Source organism: Cydia splendana, chromosome 20, assembly GCF_910591565.1.
Source record: "Cydia splendana chromosome 20, ilCydSple1.2, whole genome shotgun sequence".
Classification (NCBI taxonomy): domain Eukaryota; kingdom Metazoa; phylum Arthropoda; class Insecta; order Lepidoptera; family Tortricidae; genus Cydia; species Cydia splendana.
Window position 1 is genome coordinate 5889865 of NC_085979.1, and position 24642 is coordinate 5914506.

The 24642-nt window shown below is 37.7% G+C and overlaps 3 protein-coding genes and 1 long non-coding RNA gene across 4 annotated transcripts in view; 3 read left to right on the forward strand and 1 right to left on the reverse strand.

Annotated features, from left to right (window-relative positions):
- Nucleotides 1–24642, forward strand: part of LOC134800869 (uncharacterized) — a 417476-nt gene that overhangs the window by 246701 nt on the left and 146133 nt on the right. The gene's annotated exons all lie outside the window — the stretch shown is intronic.
- The window catches only part of LOC134800837 (uncharacterized), a 242076-nt gene that overhangs the window by 87351 nt on the left and 130083 nt on the right, over nt 1–24642 (reverse strand). The window lies entirely within an intron of this gene.
- Nucleotides 18087–19545, forward strand: LOC134800908 (lipase 3-like). Its single transcript, XM_063773440.1, has one exon. The coding sequence runs from the start codon at nt 18163–18165 to the stop codon at nt 19462–19464; it is 1302 nt and encodes a 433-aa protein (XP_063629510.1). The 5' UTR covers nt 18087–18162; the 3' UTR covers nt 19465–19545.
- Nucleotides 22464–24115, forward strand: LOC134800909 (gastric triacylglycerol lipase-like). Its single transcript, XM_063773441.1, has one exon. The coding sequence runs from the start codon at nt 22535–22537 to the stop codon at nt 23828–23830; it is 1296 nt and encodes a 431-aa protein (XP_063629511.1). The 5' UTR covers nt 22464–22534; the 3' UTR covers nt 23831–24115.

The window sequence follows — 24642 nt, forward strand, 5'->3', positions numbered from 1 at the left end:
CCTATATTTACATAATGAAATAGGATGGGAGGATAAGTATAAACGAAATGAACGCGCGAATGGCTGAATGATGAATCTATCTAATCTAATATCTTTAAACGAGCAATTCTTGATTATTTATACATATATATATATATATATTTCGAGGATCTCGGAAACGGCTCCAACCATTTCGATGAAATTTGCTATATGACTATGAGAAAACGGGCATTTTTGAGTTTTTATATTTTTTCCGAGCAAAGCTCGGTCTCCCAGATATTAGATGGTTAAGGAGATTATTTTTATTTTATCCTTGTACGTCCCAGGCAATTTTTGCGCTTTTGAATTTAGAACTATCCTTTATTTCTATAAGAGTCCAAAACTCGACTTTAATTTGTACTTGTCCAAGTACGCCAGGGTTTATGAGGCTATAATTATTTAATACCGCTTCCGCTCATCCCTCGGCCCTCGCCAAGTCAACATGCGTCACTGTGGACGTAGGTTGACGTGTCGACCAACCCCCATGATTATCTTTACCAGGGATGTTGCGGATGCAGATTTTTTGACATCCGCGGATGCGGATGCGGATGCGGATATCTAAAGCCTCACATCCGCGGATGCGGATGCGGATGTCAAATTTTGGTACTTAAAAAACGTCAAATATTACATTTTTAGCATTATTTATTTAAAAAAAAACGAAATGTTAAGTAGGTATTTGAGCAAAAATATAGGTGTGTTTTATTTAATAAACAGTAACTTGGCCGACTTTTCGGGATCTACTTAAACGATTTCGTTATATGTATATAATGACGAAATTACCTAGCACTTACGCCGCCGGCGCCGCCGCTAATACGTTCCTGTTACCGACTTGGTCGACATCCGTATCATGCGGATGCTCCGCATCGATTTTATGCGGATGCGGATGCAGACGCGAATGTTGAAAATAATGCGGATGTTCCGCGGATGCGGATGCGGATGCGAATATTCGCAACATCCCTGATCTTTACGATATTGTCTGCTCATACGGTACAGTCAACTGTAAAAATATGGGTGTAGCCAACTTATTCAAAAATATGTCCCATAGTTCTTAATTCGCTGACATAAGAGCTATGGGACATATTTTTGAAATGATTTGTGCACCCATATTTTTACAGTTGACTGTACGTCTACTATTTTATACATATACTAGTCTATACCCGCGACTTCTTCCACGTATAACACATCAGCAATAACTTTGCAAAATTTTGTCTCTTTATAGCAAACAGAAATCTCATTTTGACACATTATTATAAGCAATACCTACATGTGTAAATTTTCAAAGAAATCCCTTCAGCCGTCTTATTAAAAAAAAAAAAAAGATAAAAGATAAAAAATAGTTTATTCAAGTAGGCATATTTCAATGCGCTTATGAACGTCAAATAAACCTTTACCGGCTCCAACCGTACACCTCTGCCCCGAGAAGATTTAAATAAATAATTCAATATGCTAATTGTAGCAAACAATAAATAAATAAAGTTTCCGTATGAAACGCCTTAGAAAGAGGCCGATGTCAACAAATCGATTACAGGCGACATTACTGTCTAAAGTTTTCATTTATATTCAAATTGTTTCCACATCGAAATTGTTTGCTGTACAATTTCACAGTAAAATGTTTAGAATATCTGATTCTGTGATTTTCTAATTACTTAAGTAAGCAAGTACCTATTGTTTGATCAGTGATCAATACTCGTGCTTTCAAACCTGAAGCAAAGAGAATTTGAAATAGAGGAATTTGTTAAATGTCAAAAAGTATCGCCATCTACTTGAGAGTAGGCCAAAGGAGAGCGCCATCGCTCGAAAAAATTACACCGTACGGGCTGATTTAGACGGCGCGCGAACGCGCATGCGATTTTAGTTACATTGCGGACTGTTGGTTACGTCCAATAAAACCGACCGATCAAAAGCCACAATGTAATGAAACTTGCGTGCGAGTTCTCCCATCGTCTAAATGAGCCCTACCTTTGGCCTATCCTCGAGTAAATGGCGATACTTTTTGACATTTACCAATTTAAGACATCAGTGAAAAAATAAGGATCAAAGTCAAATGGCGTTCTAAGTGTTAATCATTTGTGTCGTAAGATGGCAGTAAATGTACGGGCACCTGCAACAATATGTGACAAAACGGAGGCCGCAAAACATATCTGACACGATCTTATTTGTAGAGCCATAAGAGCGTGTCACATATATTTGCGGCCTTCGAAGAGCAACATAATTATTGCAGGTGACTGTATTGACTACATAATTTACTTTGACAATATTTCTCTGGGCCTCGTCGATCCATCCGTACCTAGGCCTTCCGACCGGACGGCTCCCAGTTGGTGAACTGTGTGGCATTCAAGCGGCTGAATGGCGTCAGATCGCACAGGATAGGAACGAATGGCGAAATCTAGTGTCGGAGGCCAAGATCCACTTCGGGTCGCTAGGCCAGCGAAGTAGTAGTAGTAGTAGTAATATTTCTCTAGTCTAAATTCTCTTTGCCTGAAGCCATGGGTCGAACCGCGGCACGAACAATGAATTTGTCAAACTTAGCCGAGGCCTTAAAGTTTTGCTAGTTTACCATTGTTTATAAATACAAGGCCGCGTAGACAACAGCCTATCGCTTACGTTCCGTAGCGATAGAAACGCAACTGTCACTGTCGCACTAATATGGAAGAGTGATAGAGAGACACAATAAAAAAAACAACGGGTTGGGGAGTGCCGGCAGAAGTGAAAACTCAATGACATTGTAACAGTTTTTCGATCAGGTCACGTGTCCGTCTTACGTCTTACGTCAAAATATTAATAACAGCGCCATCTAGTGCAAAATGTCTGCAGCACTATGTATAATTGAGGTTAACGCCATCTAGCGTTATTTCGTCGCATTACTTGAAACCCCTAAGCACATCACTGTTAGTACTCGTGTTATATTATTACCAGTTAGAAGGAAACTCACTAGATGGCATTTAAATCACGTAACGTTTGTTACGTGTCCGTCACACGTGAATCACGCCTTACGAATCTTACCTGTCGCGAGTTTAACATTTTTTCCCTATGACATGCCCTCCCATCCCGAAGGCGTTATAATTATTCTCAAATCGATATAATAGATGGCGCTAAATGTCACAATCAGCCATTATGAAATTTTTATACTACATATTAAGATGGATTAAGAGATATTTAAAGTGTCATAAATTAAAATCATTATAAATGAAATACAAACATTAATAACAACACGAATTCAATGCAATAATTTACAAAATTTGAAACCACAATTATATTGCGACTGGCTACGCTATGAGCAACAGCGCAGGACAATTATGTCGAGCTGTCGAAGTAATATTGAATAATGTCACTAGATGGAGCCACCACGATTCTAGTAAGACCTACGATTCTAGTACCTAATCATTCCAAAACGAAACGAGTGTGGGTTTCTTTTCCTACGTTTTGATTTTCGTTTTAAGACATGATGTGAAGTTTGATTTAGATTAGAATAATTACATTTGAGTTATAAATTTCGGAATTTAAGTACTTAGTATAAAATGTTAAAAAATGGATCGGTGAATAAACATACCTAATTTAAATGAGTACCTACTTATTTTAGTGTAGGCCTGCCTGACGTTAAAATACAAATTAATAAACTCACATCACAGGGCGATGTCTTTCAAAACACATGAATGCTTTGTTTTTAAACATAATGCAAGTTTTTATTTCGTTTTTATTTCGCCAAGTCAAACGCGCATTTTACTCCTTTATTGACCGAAGCGTTTGCTAAGGTCTCCGTTTTAACTCGGGCCACAGATCATATAATACTAGCTCGGGCCAAATTTCGTATGTTCGGACGTTCTCCTCGGTTCAATTCTCAACTGATTCTTATCAAATTTTGTGACCAAAATCTAGAATAAAATAGTTCTTTTTCGATTCGATTATTGATTTTTTTTTCAAAATGGCGGAAACAAATAGTCGTATCAATATAATAAGAGTTTTTTTTTAGAGATATTTACAGTGTTTGGCAAAAATGTAAAAATTAGTAACGCTGGTGTAGGTGGTATTTAGATAAGTATGTATGTAGTACTCGAGAATGAGTAGCCAAATTTCGTATCTTTAGCTAAGTGCTATATTGGCGCAGTTGGCAAACAATTGCTTTGATGCATAGAGGTACCTAGTTCGATCCCCAGTAAAGTGTGTGAACTTTTTGTAATTTTTTACACTTAAATTTTATATTATTTTATTTTTATTTATTTTTTTAAACTTTATTGCAGAAATAAAGTACAAATGGCGGACTTAATGCCTAAAGACATTCTCAACCGTAAATTTTGTATTAAGAGTTTTTTTAATTCATAATTTAATAGAAGTTTGACGTTTAAATAGCTTGATAGGACTGATGCCACTCTAATTACGATGAGTAAAAGAGAAAGATGCCCATGCAATATTCGGTGTTCGCGGGTCGCGGGGCCTGCCTACCGCTGGGCCCGCTGGTATTCAGACGAACTTTTTTGACGGACGGACTCCGACAATTACTTACTGTACGGTTACCATCAGTTTCTCACTGACATAAACGCCGTCGAGAACGTAATTTACTTTCTATACGTCCCGTTTGCACTATTATGCGAGTGCGAGCGAGATGTATAGAAAGTAAATTACGTTCTCGACGGCGTCTATGTCAGTGACAAACTGATGGTAACCGTACTGCACTCATGACTACGACGCCACGGGGAGTACGGGCCGATTTATTAATTTTGAGCACATTTATGGCGCATGATTTTATTACTCGATAGTCTGTTGAAAATGATATATCTTAGATAGAACACCATTTAACAAATTGACCAAGTCAAATCCCACAGTACAGCAATAAGACCTCAGTATTTAATATATAAATATGTTTTTATAAATACTAAAATACATATACGTACGTAACACCCAAAACTTAGGAACAAATATTTGTGCTCGTCACACAAATAGATTCCCTTACAGGATTTGAACCCGGATCATCGGCTTCATAGGCAGGGTTACCTACTACACCAGACCGGTTCTCAAAACGATGATATGCTATTTATGAAATAGATGAGCGAAATTAAGAATCTTAAGTGATATTGATCACTTGTAATACGAATATTACGAGTGATCAATATCACTCGATTATATGATTATATTATTAGTCCTTTAGTGGTAATAGTATTGAACTGACAATACGGCGTATTATGTCTATAGGTTTGTATTTATATTTAATTTAATATGTGCTTATTTTCGATTTCAAATTGTTCGTATCGCCGCCTGCGCAACCTTGCGCAGCCTCTCAAGGCCGCGTCTGCACAGCGACCAAAACTGCACACTCAGATTTATAAGGTGCGTCTGTGTGCGTAAGTAAACTACTATACAACTAGGTTACATACAAAGGCGAGAACGCCAGTCATGCGTGCCGTCAGGGGGGTGTCACTACGCAGTTTAGGTACATTTGGCCGGCGCGCCGCGCGAGCCGGCGTATGGCAGTGGGCTGCCGCTCGGCTCGCACGATGTGGCGCTCGCGCAAAATTTAAAATACACAATGGCTTCGAAACCTATATCTCGATCTAATCCGTATAAAAGATATTGTTGTTATTGTACTGTTTACGGATGTCTGAAGAACAAGGAAGTGAAGGAAGTAGAAATAACATTTTATTAAATTCCGGACGATATTGAAAGGTGAATTTAAACTTTAAAACATAACATAAATACTAAGTAATCAAATTCGATAACTAATTCGTTTTGTTTGCATAAAACTAAAGCGCTTTAGACCAATTTAAAATGATTATTGGTTGCCAAAACAATATTAGGAACTGACCAACATATTTTCAAAGGAATACGGCTGTGGCATACCTACCTACCTACTTCCGTAAGAATCAGACGTACTATCTCCGGATAAAACAAATATGTTTACAGAATCAACGTTTGTAATTCGTAGTATTCGTACATATAAATCTTAAAAATAATAAATCGGTAGGTATAGGTACAAAAACTTGTCAAGTTTCAACCCTGTGCCGACGCTCACAGCTCGGTCATAAAACTGCGACGCGCAAGGAAGATTCACGGTTCGTGCGCGGTTACAATCATTTTACATCAATTTTGCTTGCAGGCGGCGAGTATAGGTATAATTTTATACCTAAATGTGACTTTTGTGAACGAGTGAATTTTCTGTACGGTAGTACTATTAGTTATTCTGTGGTGCCGTCATGTGCCCTCCTATTCTAACCAGACTTCTTTCTAATAGGGGCGACAGGAACAGCATGCACGGTTTGAAATGAAACTGGAGTCGGTTAGTGGTGCACTGCGAAAGACCGATCCTTAGGCTTATGATACACTTGTAAGTTTTACTTACGTAAATAGGGACACAGCTATACTACAGAATGAGATATAAATATTGTTATCGCATTCTACCAAATACCTTTGTCCCTACTTACGTAAGTTAAACTTACAATTGTATCTTAGGCTTTATTGATACCTGCGACTTACGTCAAATTTAAAACATTAACTAACTATTAAGTAGGTACATACGTTGTATATTCATTCGGAAAATTATTAAGCACGTTATATGCCTGTAAATAATTGTTTTTAGAGCAAATAGGAGTATAGTGTTTTTGATTTTTAAAATACTATGAAATAAATTGTGTTATTGCCTTTTGTACGAAAATGCAAATTTTTAACATGAAGTAAATTTTTAATAAATAAATATTATAGGAACATTCTTACACAAATTGACTAAGTCCCACGGTAAGCTCAAGAAGGCTTGTTTTGTGGGTACCTACTCAGACAACGATACATATAATATACAAATACTTAAATACATAGAAAACATACATGACTCAGGAACAAATATCTGTGCTTATTATACAAATAAATGCCCTTACCGGGATTCGAACCCAGGACCTTCGGCTTCATAGGCAGCGTCACTACTCACTACCCACTAGGCCAGACAGATCGTTAACCTTTATCTTTGCAGGGATCAAAATATCTTAAATATGTATTTTTTTTTAGTTTTGGTCACCTATTGAGCATACTAGACTATTCAAAAATAAAGAAAAAAACCAATATTTTCCAGTTTCGGAAAATCATATGTATCATATTTGATACAATGCCAATCCCTCGACATACTATTTAGAAGAAAAATGTGGGTTTTAATAAAAATAAAACATGTAATGCAGCAGAAATCATCATTTATTGCTAATTAAACCCAATCTAAAGCATCAGATGACTATTACACCTGTAAATATAAATTATATCTACGAATACCTGAACACATTCATGGAAGAAAAATTTGATCCCGTAAAGTTACAAAAAAGTCGCCAACAAAAAGTTGTGTAAAATAGGAAAAGTAAACAAATAATTAAAAAGTAAAAAAAAATATACTTAGGTAGCATTTTTTGCCATAAACATATTTTTCCGCTCTACAGGCTACGGCGTAGTAAACCTATTTTGATGACAACTTGGCAATGTATTAAATGTAATACAATCCTTTTGATATGACTTCTGAGTTCTTGGCAATGTATCAAATATACTACATAACAGTTTCATGTAAATATTCTGTGTATTAAATGTTTTTAGATTAGACCACAATGTAAATATTTATGCCCTAACAGATAGTAAATGCATCAAAATGTAGATTATGGAAAAATATATAAATACTTATCTAAGAAATAAGTGCCAAACTTTCAGTGCGAAACGAAATCTGTTGTTTCCGCGGCGCCATGTTGATTCATCATCATCATCATCATCATCTCAGCCATAAGACGTCCACTGCTGAACATAGGCCTCCCCCTTGGACCTCCATACGTGCCGGTTGGAAGCGACCCGCATCCAGCGTCTTCCGGCGACCTTAACAAGATCGTCTGTCCATCTTGTGGGTGGACGTCCTACGCTGCGCTTGCTAGTCCGTGGTCTCCACTCGAGCACTTTTCGACCCCATCGGCCATCTTCTCTGCGTGCCTGCCCATTGCCACTTCAGCTTGCTAATCCGGTGGGCTATGTCGGTGACTTTAGTTCGTCTACGGATCTCCTCATTTCTGATTCGATCACGTAGAGAAACTCCGAGCATAGCCCTCTCCATAGCTCGTTGAGCGACTTTAAGTTTTGAGATGAGGCCGATAGTGAAAGACCACGTTTCGGAGCCGTAAGTCATCACTGGTAACACACATTGATTAAAGACTTTCGTCTTGAGGCACTGAGGTATGTCGGACGAAAAGACATTACGTAGTTTCCCGAACGCTGCCCAACCGAGTTGGATTCGGCGGTTGACCTCTTTCTCGAAGTTGGACCTACCTAATTGGACTACTTGTCCTAGGTAGATGTACGAGTCAACAACTTCGAGTACCGAGTTCCCAACAGAGACTGGGATGGGCACAACATTGGCATTTGACATAAGTTTCGTCTTGTCCATGTTCATTTTCAAGCCCACCCGTTGTGAAACTCGGTTGAGGTCATCGAGCATCATGCTGAGTTCCTCCATCGACTTTGCCATGACTACGATATCGTCGGCAAACCGAAGGTGAGTGATGTATTCGCCGTTGATGTTGATGCCAAGTCCTTCCCATTCCAGGAGCTTGAAGGCGTCTTCCATTACGGCAGTAAACAGTTTCGGAGAGATAACGTCTCCCTGCCTTACGCCTCTTCGCAATGGAATCGCCCTCGTGCTCTGCTCCTGTACTCGGACCGACATGGTGGCGTTACTATACAAACACTTCAACACTTCGATGTACCGATAGTCAATATGGCATCGCTGAAGAGACTCAAGCACCGCCCATGTTTCCACCGAATCGAAGGCTTTCTCATAGTCCACAAACGCTAAGCATAATGGCAAGTTATACTCTTCGGTCTTCTGTATAACTTGCCGCAGCGTATGGATGTGGTCTATGGTACTATAGCCTTTTCGGAAACCGGCTTGTTCGGGAGGCTGGAAGTCATCAAGTCTGTGTTCGAGACGGTTCGTGATGACCCTTGAAAACAGCTTATAGACATGGCTCAGAAGCGTGATGGGTCTGTAGTTCTTCAATAGGTTGTTATCACCTTTTTTGAAGAACAGCACCACCTCGCCTCTATTCCATGTTTCAGGCGTTATGCCCTCGGACAAGACGGAATTAAAGAGCTTCTGGAGGACTTTAAGTACCGGTGTTCCACCCGCTCTCAGAAGCTCTGAAGTGATTCCGTCTTTGCCCGGCGCCTTGTTGTTCTTAAGCTGCTTCAGGGCCATCCTAATCTCGTACAGACTGATGTCCGGGATATCTTCGGTATAATGTCGGGACAGCTTGGCTCTTGGATCTCCTACCAAGCTGTCAACGGGCTTTGCGATCGAAGTGTATAACTGTCCATAGAACCTCTCAATCTCACCTAAAACCTCCGCTTTGCTCGACGCTATGCTGCCATCTTCCCGTTTCAGCTTTGTCAGCTGGCTTTGCCCAATAGACTTGTCCTTTGCGAACACTTTGGAGCCTTGGTTTCGCTCAATAGTCTCTTTAATACGGTTAGTATTAAAGAGACGCAGATCATGTCGCAAGGACTTAGATATACGTCTATTGAGCTGCCTATATGACTCCGCGTCATCGGGAGACTGCAACTGTAGCGAGCGTCGTTCAGCCATGAGGTTTAAGGTTTGCTCGGTCAATTTCTGAGGTCTATCTTTACGGCGGGATCTAAAAAACTTAGACCCTACTGTGTGGACAGTTTCCACTAGCCCGTCGTTGATTTCGTCCACTGAAGCCAAGTTCTCTAGGCAAGCAAAGCGGTTAGAGAGCTCGAGTTGAAAGCTTTCGGGGTTTTGAACATAGGCTCGAGTAGGTCGGAGCGTAGACTTCATCAGGCTGGACCTTTCAAGTTTAATATTGATATTCAGTGTGCCTCTTACGATTCGGTGATCACTACCGGTCTTTACCCTGTTGATCACAGAGACATCACTGAATATCCGTTTCTTGTCGGTCATGATGAAGTCTATCTCGTTTCTCGTGGAACCGTCAGGACTCATCCAGGTCCATTTCCTGTGAGGCGGCTTCTGGAAGAAAGAGTTCATCATGAAGAGTTCCTCTCTCTCCAGAAAGTCGGCCAGCCTCTGACCCCTAGGGGGACCCATGTTGATTATTACTAATTAATTTAAAATGACACTTGTGACCATTATTTTTTTCTATAATAAAGGAGGGTAGCTCGACATATTAATGGAAAAATATTTTATTAGATAATAACGTGAACCTGCTAGATTTTTTAAAGTTCCATGTATCATGGGTGTTACAATGCCAAAATAAGGGTTAATAAATCGGTTAATAGTTTGAATGGATTGGCAAGAACCAGAACAATTAATGAACAAGAATATTTTTTCTTTATTTAATGGAGTAAAAGGGGCATTGAGATTATTCCGATACCTAGATTTTTCGGTGAGTTGAGCTGAGCATAATGAAATGAACTCGAAAGTTACAAGTTGATTGTTTTCTAAAAAGAAATCCTAATTACACTTACAATTCTTTTTTAATTTTCAATATAAAAAAATCGACCCCTCAAGAAGGTCAAGGTTACTTTTTTGAACGTCCTCTTACTAAACATATAATAAGTAGGTAGGTATACAAATTAAACTAACCTAATTTCTGATTCGGGAGGCCCTATCATCGACATCGAAATTTCTTTAAATTTCGCTCGTTATGGTAGTCCCTCTGATGTTTGATATCATAACAAATTAAATAGGTACCTACCTTACCTAACTTTCCTAAATCATTGCTACACTTTAACCGTATTGTTTCAATTTTCCGTATAAATTATAAGTCATTCAAGATTTACCTCCGACGTTTCGAGGACGGCGTTGCCCCGTCGCCGCCGTCAACGCCGTCCTCTTCGGACTTCGGAGGTAAATCTTAAAACTTAAATACATGAATAAATTGTGAAAGTTTAAATAAGTATAGTGTTGTTCAAAATATACTTATCTAAAGTGATAAATAACCATTTACCCGACTACCTGGCTTGTCGAAGGTCACTGTGAGATTTTCTATTGTTTGAGTCGTGTATCCTTTTCGAGTTTAATGATAAGGAATTCGTTGTTAACCCATTTCTATTAGAAAATATGTTTATTTATATTCCTCGGACCATTACGTTCGCATGTTGTGATTTTAAATTTATTTGCTTAGTGTTTATTTTAGAACCTTCACCCACGTTCATTAATATATTTATTATGGGTACTGTAATATAAAAATATTTCATTAATTTATTAAAATCAGAAACATTGTAGTAGGAAGTACCTAATATAAAATATAACACGAATCCCGGAATGCCCACTGCATATCCGTATCAGCAGAATGATTGAGGTCATTAACCCCGTGTGGCACCAACTTGCCTGATAACTGATTATTTCACTTGAAATTGGGATTAGGTATTAAGCGCTTATGACACTATACCCACATACTGAAACCGCAAGAGTGTGTAAACTGTCTAACGAGACACTTCCATAGGTATTTAGGTATTTGTTGTAAGTGTTGGCCTTTCCTTTTTGACACAAAATGGTCATGGTCTTTTCTATTTGATAATAAATCTAAGACAATACCGCGTTATAATTATATATCTAGGTACCAATATAAATTTTTAATTTAATATGCGCATACTTTTTACTTACGATTTTATTTAACGAACGTTTCAAATAGTTTGTATCGGCGCAACCTTGGGCCTCTCAAGGCCATGTGCACGGCAACCAATGCAACGCTTAGCGCCCAGAATTATTTATTAAAACTGATCGTACCGCAATGCCTTGTTCTTTTTGCCCTAACGTGATGCGTAGGTACTTACTAGATAACTTCAATCCAGCATAAGAGTCGCTCTTTGATTATGCATTATTGTGTATCTCAAAGTCACAGTTATGCTGGTTTACTCGAACGCTCGTCGTGCCGAAGCAAGGTAAGCGATAAGAACATGACCTGTGATTTGTAAGGAAACTTTGACCCCTTACTAAAGTACCCAATCAAACTTCTATTTACAATACAAAAAATGTAACCAAAAAAACAAAAATGTCAAATTGATTTCATAATCGTAAATTGACTTAAAGTATGTAAATAGATTTTAATTTTGTCGCCGATTTCTGAAACGCCATCTAGTAACAATGAACCTTAAAATGAAAGTGATATGTAGGTTTAGTGCGTGAAAGCTACAACAGATGTCGCAAGAGAGGTGTTTCGACGCTATTTCAACTCATGTTTGTTGTAAGAGTTTTGTTAGCTCCATGGGCCATCTAGTTTGTCACTGTGAACTAAAAAATTAGCTACAAGTATAAGATACTTAGGACGATGCGCTTTTTTAGTATGGGATTGGGTATCTGTACTAGTATTATATGATCTGTGCCTATGACAAAAAGCGCACAGCGCCGCTAAAGAAGTTTTCACTTCAATAACACAAAATAAAATAAAGAAATTATAGTCCTTAATTATTATCGATATTTCCACAGATATTTTGTTAGTAAGCGACTGTTTTGTACACATAGGTACGATTATATAAATAAACAAAGCGATTCCATAGCGAAGCGCAAGCGATCGTCACCTTGGCTAGGCCGCGAAAAGCCCTAGTGTAAATTTCATTTTTTAAGCGTGACGAGCGTTCGCGTTGGCGTTATGGTCTATTTTTGTATGGGCTTTTGAGCAGCGCGCCAAGCGGGACGTTTTGGAAACTCAAAATCCCATACAAAATGACACTTAACGCAAATGCGTAGGTACGTCGCGTAACGCTATCGAATGATGGATAGGGGATATGGGAGATTTGTTTTCTTCAATACGCAAAACGACAAAATGGCGTTTTGCGTTTTTGGCATTATGCGTTTTTTGGCATTCTGCGTTTATGGCATAAAGCGTATTTGGCGTTATGCGTGTTTTTTTAATTACGCGAAACGACAAAATGGCGTTTTGCGTTTTTGGCATTATGCGTCTAAAGGGAAATTTACACTAATGATGGGAACCTACAGCTCTGTCAGACAAATCAATGAAATTGAAACTAAGTCCAGTTATTTCTATTTTGATTCATAAGATTCAATTTCTTACTCATTAAGTGTCAAACATATAAGTATTAAACACTACAAAAGAATCATAACAACTATATTTGAAATTGTTTATTCTACTACCATTTAATAAAACACGAAATAGTATGAAAATAACTTTATCCCCAACGTTATTTCATTCCACCACAGCTAATATACTAACAAAATAACTACATGCAAAGCGCCATCTACCGTAAGCCCTCTGAAATTACATTTCGTTCTATTGAAACTAAACGTCGTAAGCGCCGTTTGAATGCGAAGAAATTACTCCCTTATTGAAATCAGCTCTTTTATGTAACCTCCATAGCTCACCGGGTATTTGCCTCGGATTGCCAGTGTAGGCGTGATCTACCTATACTATATTCTGTATCTTTAGGTAGGTATTGAAATAAAAGTAAACAAACAATCTGTACATTTTCGCGTAGTTATAACATTTATTGGTTCACCGACCAAAATACGAAACCACCTGGATCTGTCACTGAACGACCTGACTTTAACCTACATTATTTGATCATGTAATGTTTTCATCTCCCCTCAACTGACTTAAGAAGCAATTTTAGGGTAGATTTTGTTTACTTTTATTTAAATACCTAAAGATAGAGAGTACCTATAGAGTCACAGTTTATTAAAACAACTAACGACCCGCCCCGGCTTCACACGGGTTAACAAATACAGCTAAACCTTCCTGAAGAATCACTCTATTGATAGATGAAAACCGCATAAAAATCCGTTCAGTAGTTTTTGAGTTTATTGCGAACAAACACACAAACACAAACAGACAGACGCGGCGGGGGACTTTGTTTTGGAAGGTGTAGTGATACAGTAATTCGACGCTCGACGCAGCCGTTAAGGGGCCCACTGATTAACAGTCCGCCGGATGGTATCGGCCTGTCAGTTAGAACAAAATTTTGACAGTTCCGAACAACTGACAGGCCGATACCGTTCGGCGGACTATAATCAGTGGGCCCCTTTTAGATAGGGCAATCGTGCGGGTGCGAGGGGAGGGCTGTGCGAAATTATTTTATAATATTTAACATTCTGTTTGCAAAAAATTGTTTAAACTAAAAGCTAGAGGTGTGAGGGTGTACGAAATTGTAAAAAATGGGTCACGTAGTATGGGTATGTTGAATGTTCCCTTATTACGAATATCGGGGTCTCAATAAAATTGTTTAACGTTAACCGAATGGTTAGCGTTAGTAATAGATAAAGGATTCGTACGGCACACGTAGCGAAACTATTCTCTCACGGTCTTAATATGAAAATAGGGTGGCCATGTGTTTAGGTCAGATAGATAGGACAGTCTCAGATAGGTTAAAAAGGGGCATTGCAGAAAAGTGTCCAGCACGGATATCATGGTCGCATTTTTATAACTTGTCATATCATGCATCACTTTCGCACTTTCATACTTGTTAGAACGTGAAGGCACGGTGACAGATGATAAAAAGACGACCATATTAGCCCTGCAGTACGTGACGCTATTTAGGGTTCCGTACGCAAAGGGTAAAAACGGGACCCTATTACTAGAGTCTGGCTAGCCAAAAATTCTTGACAGATATTTCGTTGTTGTATCACCAATTGTCTATGATTTAACAAAAAGCTAAAAGTCAGTTGCCAATTTAGTCATTCATTAAAATTGTTTGCGGTTTATAATGGGTTTATTTTAAATAATATTAATAATGTCTATACCTACTGACAATGAGGTTCGCAAACTATTATTTAAGCTCGTAAATAATTACGACAATGTGCCAAGTCGACGTGTAGCGTTGTATAACGAAAAACTGCAATGTTTACAACTCCTAAACAAATGTAAACAAATTAGGGGGTTGGTGCTCTATAAATATTTTGATACTTATCATTTAGCATATTTGGCATAGCACTTATGTATTTCTTTTGGTGATGGATTAATATTACGGTATTATCGAGCTAGGTCTTATTTACACTACATTTCATTTTTCGCCTTGTAACAATGGTACATATATGGAGAGAAAGTGTTAACATATGTGTTTATTGTTGACTGTACTTTACATAGTGGTAGAAATTATGTGAGCTGACTTTGAGTGCACGTCAACGTATATTTAACTTATATCCTTACGTATGCACAGAAAATCCAAAATATTTTCTAGTATCAAAACTATAATTCCTACTACACAAAGTGTGACCAGCCCAAGATATTTTGAATTTCCCGCCAAACATTTGTGTAATATTTCAGTAGCCAGACTATAAGACTCCACTGTCACAGATTATGTATTTCTATTGCTGCTATAACAACAAATAGTAAAAATACGTACTGCACACGTAGCGAAACTATTGTCTCACGGTCTTAACATGAAAATAGGGTGGCCATGTGTTTAGGTCAGATAGAAAGGACAGTCTTAGATAGCTTAAAAAGGGGCATTGCAGAAAAGTGTCCAGCACGGATATTTTCACTTTCGCACTTTCATTTATTTATTTCATACTTGTTAGAACGTGAAGGCATGGTGACAGATGATTAAAAGACGACTATATTAGCCCTGTAGTACGTGACGCTATTTAGGGTTCCGTACGCAACAACGGGACCCTATTACTAAGACTCCACTGTCACAGATTATGTATTTCTGTTGCCGCTATAACAACAAATACTAAAACAAGAAAAAAATAAATATTTAAGTGGGGCTCTCATACAACAAACGTGATGTTTTTGCCTTTTTTTGTGTAATGGTACGGAACCCTTCGTGCGCGAGTCCGACTCGCATTTGGCCGGTGGCACCTCCTGCTACGTAGGCAGACTACTACTACTGACTAAACTAAGAGGCTGTTAAATTAATATGTACATAAATAATGTTTTGTTTACATTAGTACATCTCCCGACCCCGACCTCATATATAACCTAAGTTGGTTTGTTATTGAATAGCGCCAGCTGGTGTAAAGTGGGTCAAACCTCGTTCCTCATTCGCGTAATTTGCACCTAGCGCAAGTATTGTTTCGAGGCGGTAGGGTGACGACACGCAATTTTTAGGGGAATTTTCTTAAGGATATATCAAAGCGGGAAAACTTCAACTTTGAAATGTATTTGCAAGTACGTATGTCAAAAACATGATACGTAAGTATTTAGATATTTTCGTTTTGGTTATTTATTTTTGTGCATGATTTACATTTAAAGATTTAGTTCGCAAGCTCATTTAACAACAAGTAAATCTACAGGGGCTGACTTTTATTGTGTTGTAGTTTTTTTGTCAGATTTTGATAAAATTTGCTAAATTTGGTGTCCCAAATTCTCCAAACTCATGTACACCCTACAATCCTCATGCTATCCTTGTCTCATTGTTAATATCGCCCAAAGGCTTTATTAAACTACGTGTAGGCGACAGGTTAACTGTCAAATTCGTGGCACTTCCGGTCCCCAAAACCGGAAGTCAAGTTGCCGAGGCGTCTCAAATGGCGGAGCGGGCCTTATATTAACTTTACTTCTGTAATGTAATAAACTTAATTTAATTTAGTAAGAATATTTGTATTAAATTTTGGCTGGATTGATTTGAAAGGCAGAATATTGAAATGAAATGGTTTTTTTTTTATTTCAGGCAAATAGTGGCCCATACATAAATGCCTTAAAACTAGCATACATATTATAAAAATATATTTTAAAACTAAAAACTACAAATCACATTACGGTTGCGATGCATTACGCAACCCCGCAGGTGTCTATAATGAAGCATGAAATAGTGTGTAAATTAAATCATATAAGCAATTAGGTACCGTAGTATCCTTTTGCTTTGTTGCAAAGCACACAGGAATAATAAATGTATTAACTCTAAGGCAGGCAGGTAAGTACGGTATAAATACAACATAAAAAATTTAAAAAAAATACCTTTAAACGAGCAATTCTTGTTTATTTATATATATATATTTCGAGGATCGGCTCTAACGATTTCGATAAAATTTGCTATATGGGGGTTTTCGGGGGCGAAAAATAGATCTAGCTAGGTATTACCTCTGAGAAAACGTGCATTTTTGAGTTTTTGTAAGTTTTCCGAGCAGCCCCAGATATTTATGTGTTACTGTAGCGACAAATAGGTAAACGTCTTATCTATTTATCTCGTTTTAAAATATTAAATCGTTATAAATGTTATAATGTTACATTAGAATCACTTAAGGTAAGTAACTGAATAAGTACCTAATGATTTGTCCATAAAGTACCGTCTCATCTGAAATTCTGAATGAATTCTGGTATTATTTTAAACATTTTTATTTCTTAATCTTCATAATAAATTTTGTCATTTTTTTAAATGACTAAACATTCAAATCTCCCCATGATTTTAAATATGTCTACCGAGAAGATCAATTGTGCTAGTTTCGACATTTTAATTTCACGCTCAAAATTCTCATTTAAAAGCTTCCCATTCATTCCTTCCACACGAAAACATACTCATAACTTCCACTGCCAATATCAACGTTTAGAAAACAAAAGACAACTGAAACTGTGAAAAATAAAACGTTACAACTCAATCAAGACACGTTCTAAAATAAACCTTAAACTCTAGCCCTTTAGGTTCACAACCGATGCCTTCGTTCTCGGTGTAACGGGTGTTTTATTCCAAGTGGGCATGAAAAATGCGAACTTTCTATACACGATGGTCCGCGCGGCTATGCCAGTATGGCATGTGGGAAATATTCTGAAGATATTAAAAGCTACATACTCGTGGAGCCTATATGACCTAGTATCTGTTCTTATTTAACTTTTAAGAACAAAGAAAATTTATTTTTGTGCCAAAAAAATGCTGTATAATTTATGTCGGCGTTTTAATCCAAGGGTGTCGTAGAGAATCTAATGGGTTTGATATTTTCAATAAAAAGGGTTAGCCGCGTTTACCAAAATGTTAATCTCGGGCTCATTAATTTTAATTTTTTTGAAAAACCTAATTTAGGGTGTAGGAGAAATATTAAATTTTTTAGAACAGAAAAACATCAGGACATTGAGTGCGATGGTTAAAGAAAAAAAAGTTTCTACGGTTACAATTTAAATAATATCAATGTCAGATTTATAATTCCAATATGGAACTTATTCTAATTTAAGACGAATTCTCGATAAACAAAGAGCTGACTTTGAATAAGCTATTCAGTCGGAACCGTATTTCTATAAAGCTAAATGTTTCACCTTATTTCCAGATTGCAGAATGGTCCCGTGTGGCTTTAACCTCATGATCTGCTTCACCTTATTCAGCACCTTGGCCGATGGACAATTAAAACTTCCATCTTACCCTCCAGATGTCAACTACACACCAACCTTCCCCCTACTAGTTGCCAACAATGGATATAAAGCGGAAACACACACGGTTACAACTGAGGATGGATACATTCTAACGCTATTCAGAATTCCACGGGGAAGGAAATGTCGTGGTCCCATAAGACAACCTCCGGTACTGATCATGCACGGATTTTTAGAAAGCGCTGACGGCTATGTAGACGGTGACCCAAACACTGATCTTGGATACCTGATTCCTGACGAATGCTACGATACATGGTTCGGCAATTTTCGAGGAACGTTTTACTCCAGAGCTCATGTAATATTGAACCCTGATACGGATAGAGAATTCTGGCAGTTTTCCAATGATGAAATGGGAATATATGACGTGCCAGCGTTTATAGATTATGTCTTATATAAAACAGGGTCAGAACAGCTAAACTACATGGGATTTTCTCAAGGAGGTGGGTCGTTTTTCATCATGTGCTCTGAAAGACCTGGCTATTGCAATAAAGCAAATCTCTTTATAGGCTTAGCACCTGCTACTAGACATTTAAACTCAAGATCTTTATCATTCAGACTTATAACGCAAGCTATCAATGGAATTTTAAAACCACTAGAAGATGCCGGCATTTACGAGATTTTAACAAAGGGTTACCCTATCCAGAGAATCCTGAGTTTCCTTTGTCGGAAGAACATAATGGCTGGTATAATTTGTGGAGCTTTGGACGCTATTCTGGATAATCCTCATTCAGGCTCAATAACTGCTAATACTTTAAGAATTGTATACAAACATACACCAGCAGGTATTTCTACTAAATTAGCGGCTAGATATGGGCAGGCAATGACGGAGACGGAATTTTTGAAGTTCGACTATGGGCCTACGGCTAATACACAAATTTATGGGAGCGCTACCCCTCCAGCACACAATCTTTCAGCAGTAACATGTCCTGTCGTAGTGATTCAGGGTCGTAATGATGGGATTGTAGACATGAGGGACTCTCTATGGGCCGCAAAACAGATGCCTAATCTTCTCGAGTATCATAACGTTACTGATCCTCTTTGGACACACTTTGATAATATCAGAAGCCAGTATATACCCAAATATACGTATCCGACTGTAAGAAAGTATTTAAGAGAGTATAGTTCAGATGGTGATGGTGGTTCAGATGATGAGTCTTCCCGAAATCCCATGTGGTACTTACTGTCCTCCTTGTCCCCCTGGGTGAAATAATCCGCCAATGTTAAGAAAGTCAAAGCAGACTCCGGGTTCCCTTAAGATGCAGCCGAGAAAACGCTCAAATGAGGAACAAGAGTAATCGAGGAGAATGGGTTATTCCCGGACAGCGGTTAATTGCCGACGTTCATGTTTTGGGCGATACGACGCACCGTACCCTCAGAGCAAATGTCCTTGGCACATTTGATAGATATACTCGTACATCGTGATGGGAGGCAGCGTACTAGCTACAAGCTAGGTATCGTCAGATATTTTCGCGAGGTTTTATGTAATTTACATATATTTTGAACTACCTGTGCCTGTAAACTTCATTTACGTGGTCTTTAGAGCTTTGAAATAATTATACATGCTACATATATGAATATCATCGCAGAGAGGGTTCTTAAATAGATAATAGCTTTATAAACCGCTAGGGACCACTGTCGCATGTGTATACCCCAGACCAACCCTCTTGTCCGTATTACCCCACGGGCAATGGGGAATTGCGGACAGAAAGGGTTTTGTATTTTTTTTTATAAATATGGTACTTGTTATTGTGATTAGTTACTAATAATTAGGGACCGGAATTTTGGGTGCGGCTTTTGACAAGTCTGAGGGACAGAACACCACTGTGTATCGATGGTATCTATAAAGTGAGATTTATTTTTATTTGTGTATTTATTAAATAATACCTCAAACGTTCTGATGATACGGACTCTTCTCAACGGTTGATGATAAAAAGTACGATATATCGGAAAATTTAATCCGTTTCATTTTCTTAATAGAAATGAGAATAATAATGAAAACCTTTATATTTTATAACGAGTTGATAAGCCAAGTAGGTATTTGCTCGCAAGCGTTATTTTATTTAGATAAATTAACCGCATTGATAGAGTAATAGACTGATAGTATCGATATATCGATAAAATATGTGCTCTCTCCCATAAGTATATCAGTAGTGGCACACAAAATTCCGGGCCCATAGATTGGTAACAATGGATCCCTCTTGAGTACGCCTCAATCGTACCAAAGGATTTTATAAAAATATGTAAAAATATTTATGGATTTGTATGTTTAACGATTAAGTCACTCTTTATTAAATAATGAAATACCTTGTGATTGTTTTTCTTTCGTATTTAATTTATTATCTTAAGTCCCCCAAATAATGGACTCTTTAAAATGGAAGTCTGACTCCATTATCGGAGCAACTTGCAAGATTCTATCACATTTAGTTAGTTAGTTACAAGCGAAATTAATGCAGTAAAACCTGTTAAAAAAGATTGTAAAGGAATTAACGTAAAACCATTAAACTATTATTACGTTACGTATAAAACCGACACACAAAACCGGTATTTGGACTATGAGTTGATGTTGTAATACTTGCTACAACTAACCATAGAAGCGGAGCGTGTCTCGCGACCGAAACGCGTAAGCGCCATGAATTTTTATGGCGCTTACGACGTTTGGTTCGTTGTTGCAGTTATACTGGCTCTGGCATATGCGGCTTCTAAGACGTGAGGTTTTGGGCGTCTTAAGATGGACACATCTACATCATCACACCACCATCATCGAGGACACTATACTCTAAACGAAATAACTACTTACATCAAAATAAAATCTACTTAAATTGACTTAAAAATGTACGATATAATAACCGACTTCCATAGAAGTTTAAGATTGCTACAAACAATTATAATATAAATTCTCAAATTAAAGAAAAATTTACAAATTTACATCTCCGGCAGGTGTTTCTGCTTGATAAAAATAAAAAAAATATAAAAATTGTAAATTATATTACAAAAAAAGATATGCTCTAGGTACTACTCAATATGAGAATAAATACATATTGAGTAGACGATTATTAATATATTTTTATTTCAACCTTTTTATCATTGACGCCAAAAACCAAAAACCTGCTTCAAAGAAATCATAACTCTATCAAATTTCTCCCCTCTGGGAGTGTAGGGATTAAAAGTTACAGCGGAAGTTATGTTCACACAAAATGTTGCCGAAAGGAAATCCCTAAGGAAACACATACAAACAGACTTTTAGAAAGTGTATTTCCGAATCCGTTGTACGTTTTTTGACACATAATACGTAGGTAAAACGTACTGTACATAAATGGTCGAAATATCAATTTAGCAATCTGCATGATTGAAAATGTGTCAGTCGAGAAAAACAGAACTAGATTCAGACATTTTAATTTCACGCTCAAATTTCTCATTTAAAAACTTCCTTTTCGTTTCTTCCACACAAAAACATAGGTACTCATAACAATCCCACTGTCAATATCTACGTTTAGAAAAAAATATATACACGATCGGTCCAGTCGTTTTTGAGTTAGTTACCTATTGCAAAAAGTCTTCTCATCTTAATAAAAAGACGTACAAAGCGCTGCGAAGGTACTCCCTTATTCTTTCTTTTAAACTTTATTGCACAAAAAAAATACAAAATGTGGACTTAATGCCTTGTGGCATTGTAGTATATTCAGTATTCTTTATTTAAATATTCGCGCCTGCGTTAACATGTTCGTTCTTTGACTCACTCTTTTCCGTCATATCGGTTTACCTATTAACATGTAGTTCCTATAGTTTAAATGAAATAAATAATATATTCAAGTGCTTGGAAGTTTAGTGATGTGTATTAATTAATTACCGTCCACCTACGGCACCCGAATATATAATAGGCATTCTCTACCAGTCAACCAACACAACCACACCTCAACCAACAACCAACCAGTATCATGTACATTACAAGTCTTATGCTTTTAATGTACATGATACTTACGAATAGCCCCCGTTTAGCCTATTCTGACAGAATGGTAGAACTACGGAACCCTACACTGAGCTTGACCCGACATGCTCTTGGCCGATTTTATTTATTTCTAATTTAACACAAATTTATTTTAAGGCTGTTTATTGTTTGTTGTATATTTACTACTTGTCTTCTAGTAATAAATGACAATAATAACACAAGTTTTTGATAAGCAAAAAGTTCACTCTGAGTGAGCTATTCTACAAAGCTGGTCAGCTGAAAGTATATTTTCCAAATAAATTAATCATATATCGCTTTGTTTCCAGATTGCAGAATGGTCCTGTACGGCTTAAACCTCTTGGTCTGCTTCACCTTAATCGGAAACATGGCCGATGGACGATTTAAACTTCCACCTTACCCCCCAGATGTCAACTACACACCAACCTTCCCCCAGCTAGTTGCCAACAATGGATATAAAGCGGAAACACACACGGTTACAACTGAGGATGGATACATTCTAACGCTATTCAGAATTCCACGGGGAAGGAAATGTCGTGGTCCCATAAGACAACCTCCGGTGCTGATTATGCACGGATTTTTAGAAAGCGCTGACTGTTTTATAGATGGTGACCCAAACACGGTTCTTGGATACCTGATTCCTGACGAATGCTACGATACGTGGTTCGGCAGTTATCGAGGAACATTTTACTCTAGAGCTCATGTAAAATTGAACCCTGATACAGATAGAGAATTCTGGCAGTTTTCCACTGATGAAATGGGAATTTATGACGTGCCAGCGTTTATAGATTATGTCTTATATAAAACAGGGTCACAACAGCTAAATTACATGGGATTTTCTCAAGGAGGTGGGACATTTTTCATCATGTGCTCTGTAAGACCTGGCTATTGCAATAAAGCAAAGCTCTTTATAGGATTAGCGCCTGCTACTAGACACTTAAACACAAGATCTCTACCATTCAGACTTATAACGCAAGCTATCAATGGAATTTTAGAACCACTAGAAGATGCTGGCATTTACGAGATGTTAACAAAAGGTTTCCCTATCCAGAGAATCTTAAACTTCCTTTGTCAGAACGATATATTGGCTGGTATAATTTGTGGAACTTTAGACGCTATTCTGGATAATCCCAATCCAGGCTCAATAACTGCTAATACTTTAAGAATAGTATACGAGCACACACCAGCAGGTATTTCAACTAAATTAGCAGCTAGATATGGACAAGCAATGACGGAGACGGAATTTTTGATGTTCGACTATGGGCCCATAGCAAATATACAACTTTATGGGAGGGCTATCCCGCCAGCGTACAATCTCTCAGCTGTAACATGTCCTGTCGTAGTGATTCAGGGTCGTAATGATGGGATTGTAGACATGAGGGATTCTCTATGGGCAGCGAAACAAATGCCTAATCTTCTCGAGTATCATAACGTTACTGATCCTCTTTGGACACACTTTGATAATATCAGAAGCCAGTATATACCTAGATATACGTTTCCAACCGTAAGAAAGTATTTAAGAGAGTATAGTTCAACTGGTGGTGGTGGTACTAGTGGTTCAGATGATGAGTCTTCCCGTTATCCCATTGGGGATTTATACTGGCTGAAATAGTCAGCAAATGCTAAGAAAACCAAAGCAGACTCCAGGCTCCCTTAGAGTGCAACCGAGAAAATGCTGAAATGAGGAGAAGTAATATCACAAGACTTATATCGATCGGGATATAAACCGTGATTACCTTTTGTATCTCGGTCGATATAAGTCTAGTGAAACTAGCCGTGAATCATTCAAAACTGAGAAGTAGTATCTACTACTTCAAGCCATAATATAAGCAAATTTTAAGCCATATCGTTTATCCCAGCGCTGTCAATGACAATCAAATATAATACCAGTCAAATATAACCTGTATAGCTGCAGATTACTAATTTTAAATTCAAATAATTTTCGAACGAATTTTAGGGTGTTTTAGTTTAGTGAGTGTTGGAGCACCGTGCATATGCTATTGAGGCGTAGCTTACCAAAGAATTTTCACTTAGGAATATGCGGAAAAGGTTGAATAATTGAGAGAGGAGAGATTTAGAGTCTACAGTGAATTTAGAAAATGTTTCTATGAAAAATGGTATAATGCTTTCATCTTCTTTTCAAAAATTAAATTGTTATGGTTTATCTGTTTTAGTTTTTTTTTATCAAAATTTTTAAATCGGAAATTGCTACTGGACACCCGTCGTCCAGTACCTAAATTATAAAAATCAGTATAAACATTAGTACAGTTAAACTGTACAGGTAAAACTGCGCAGGCGTTTAGTGTGTACGGCCCGCTTTATAAACACAAATAAATGCCCTTACCGAGATTCGAACCCGGAACCTCCTGCTTCGTAAGCAGGGTCACTACTTACTAAAGTGTCATTCTATGGAACTTGCTAACT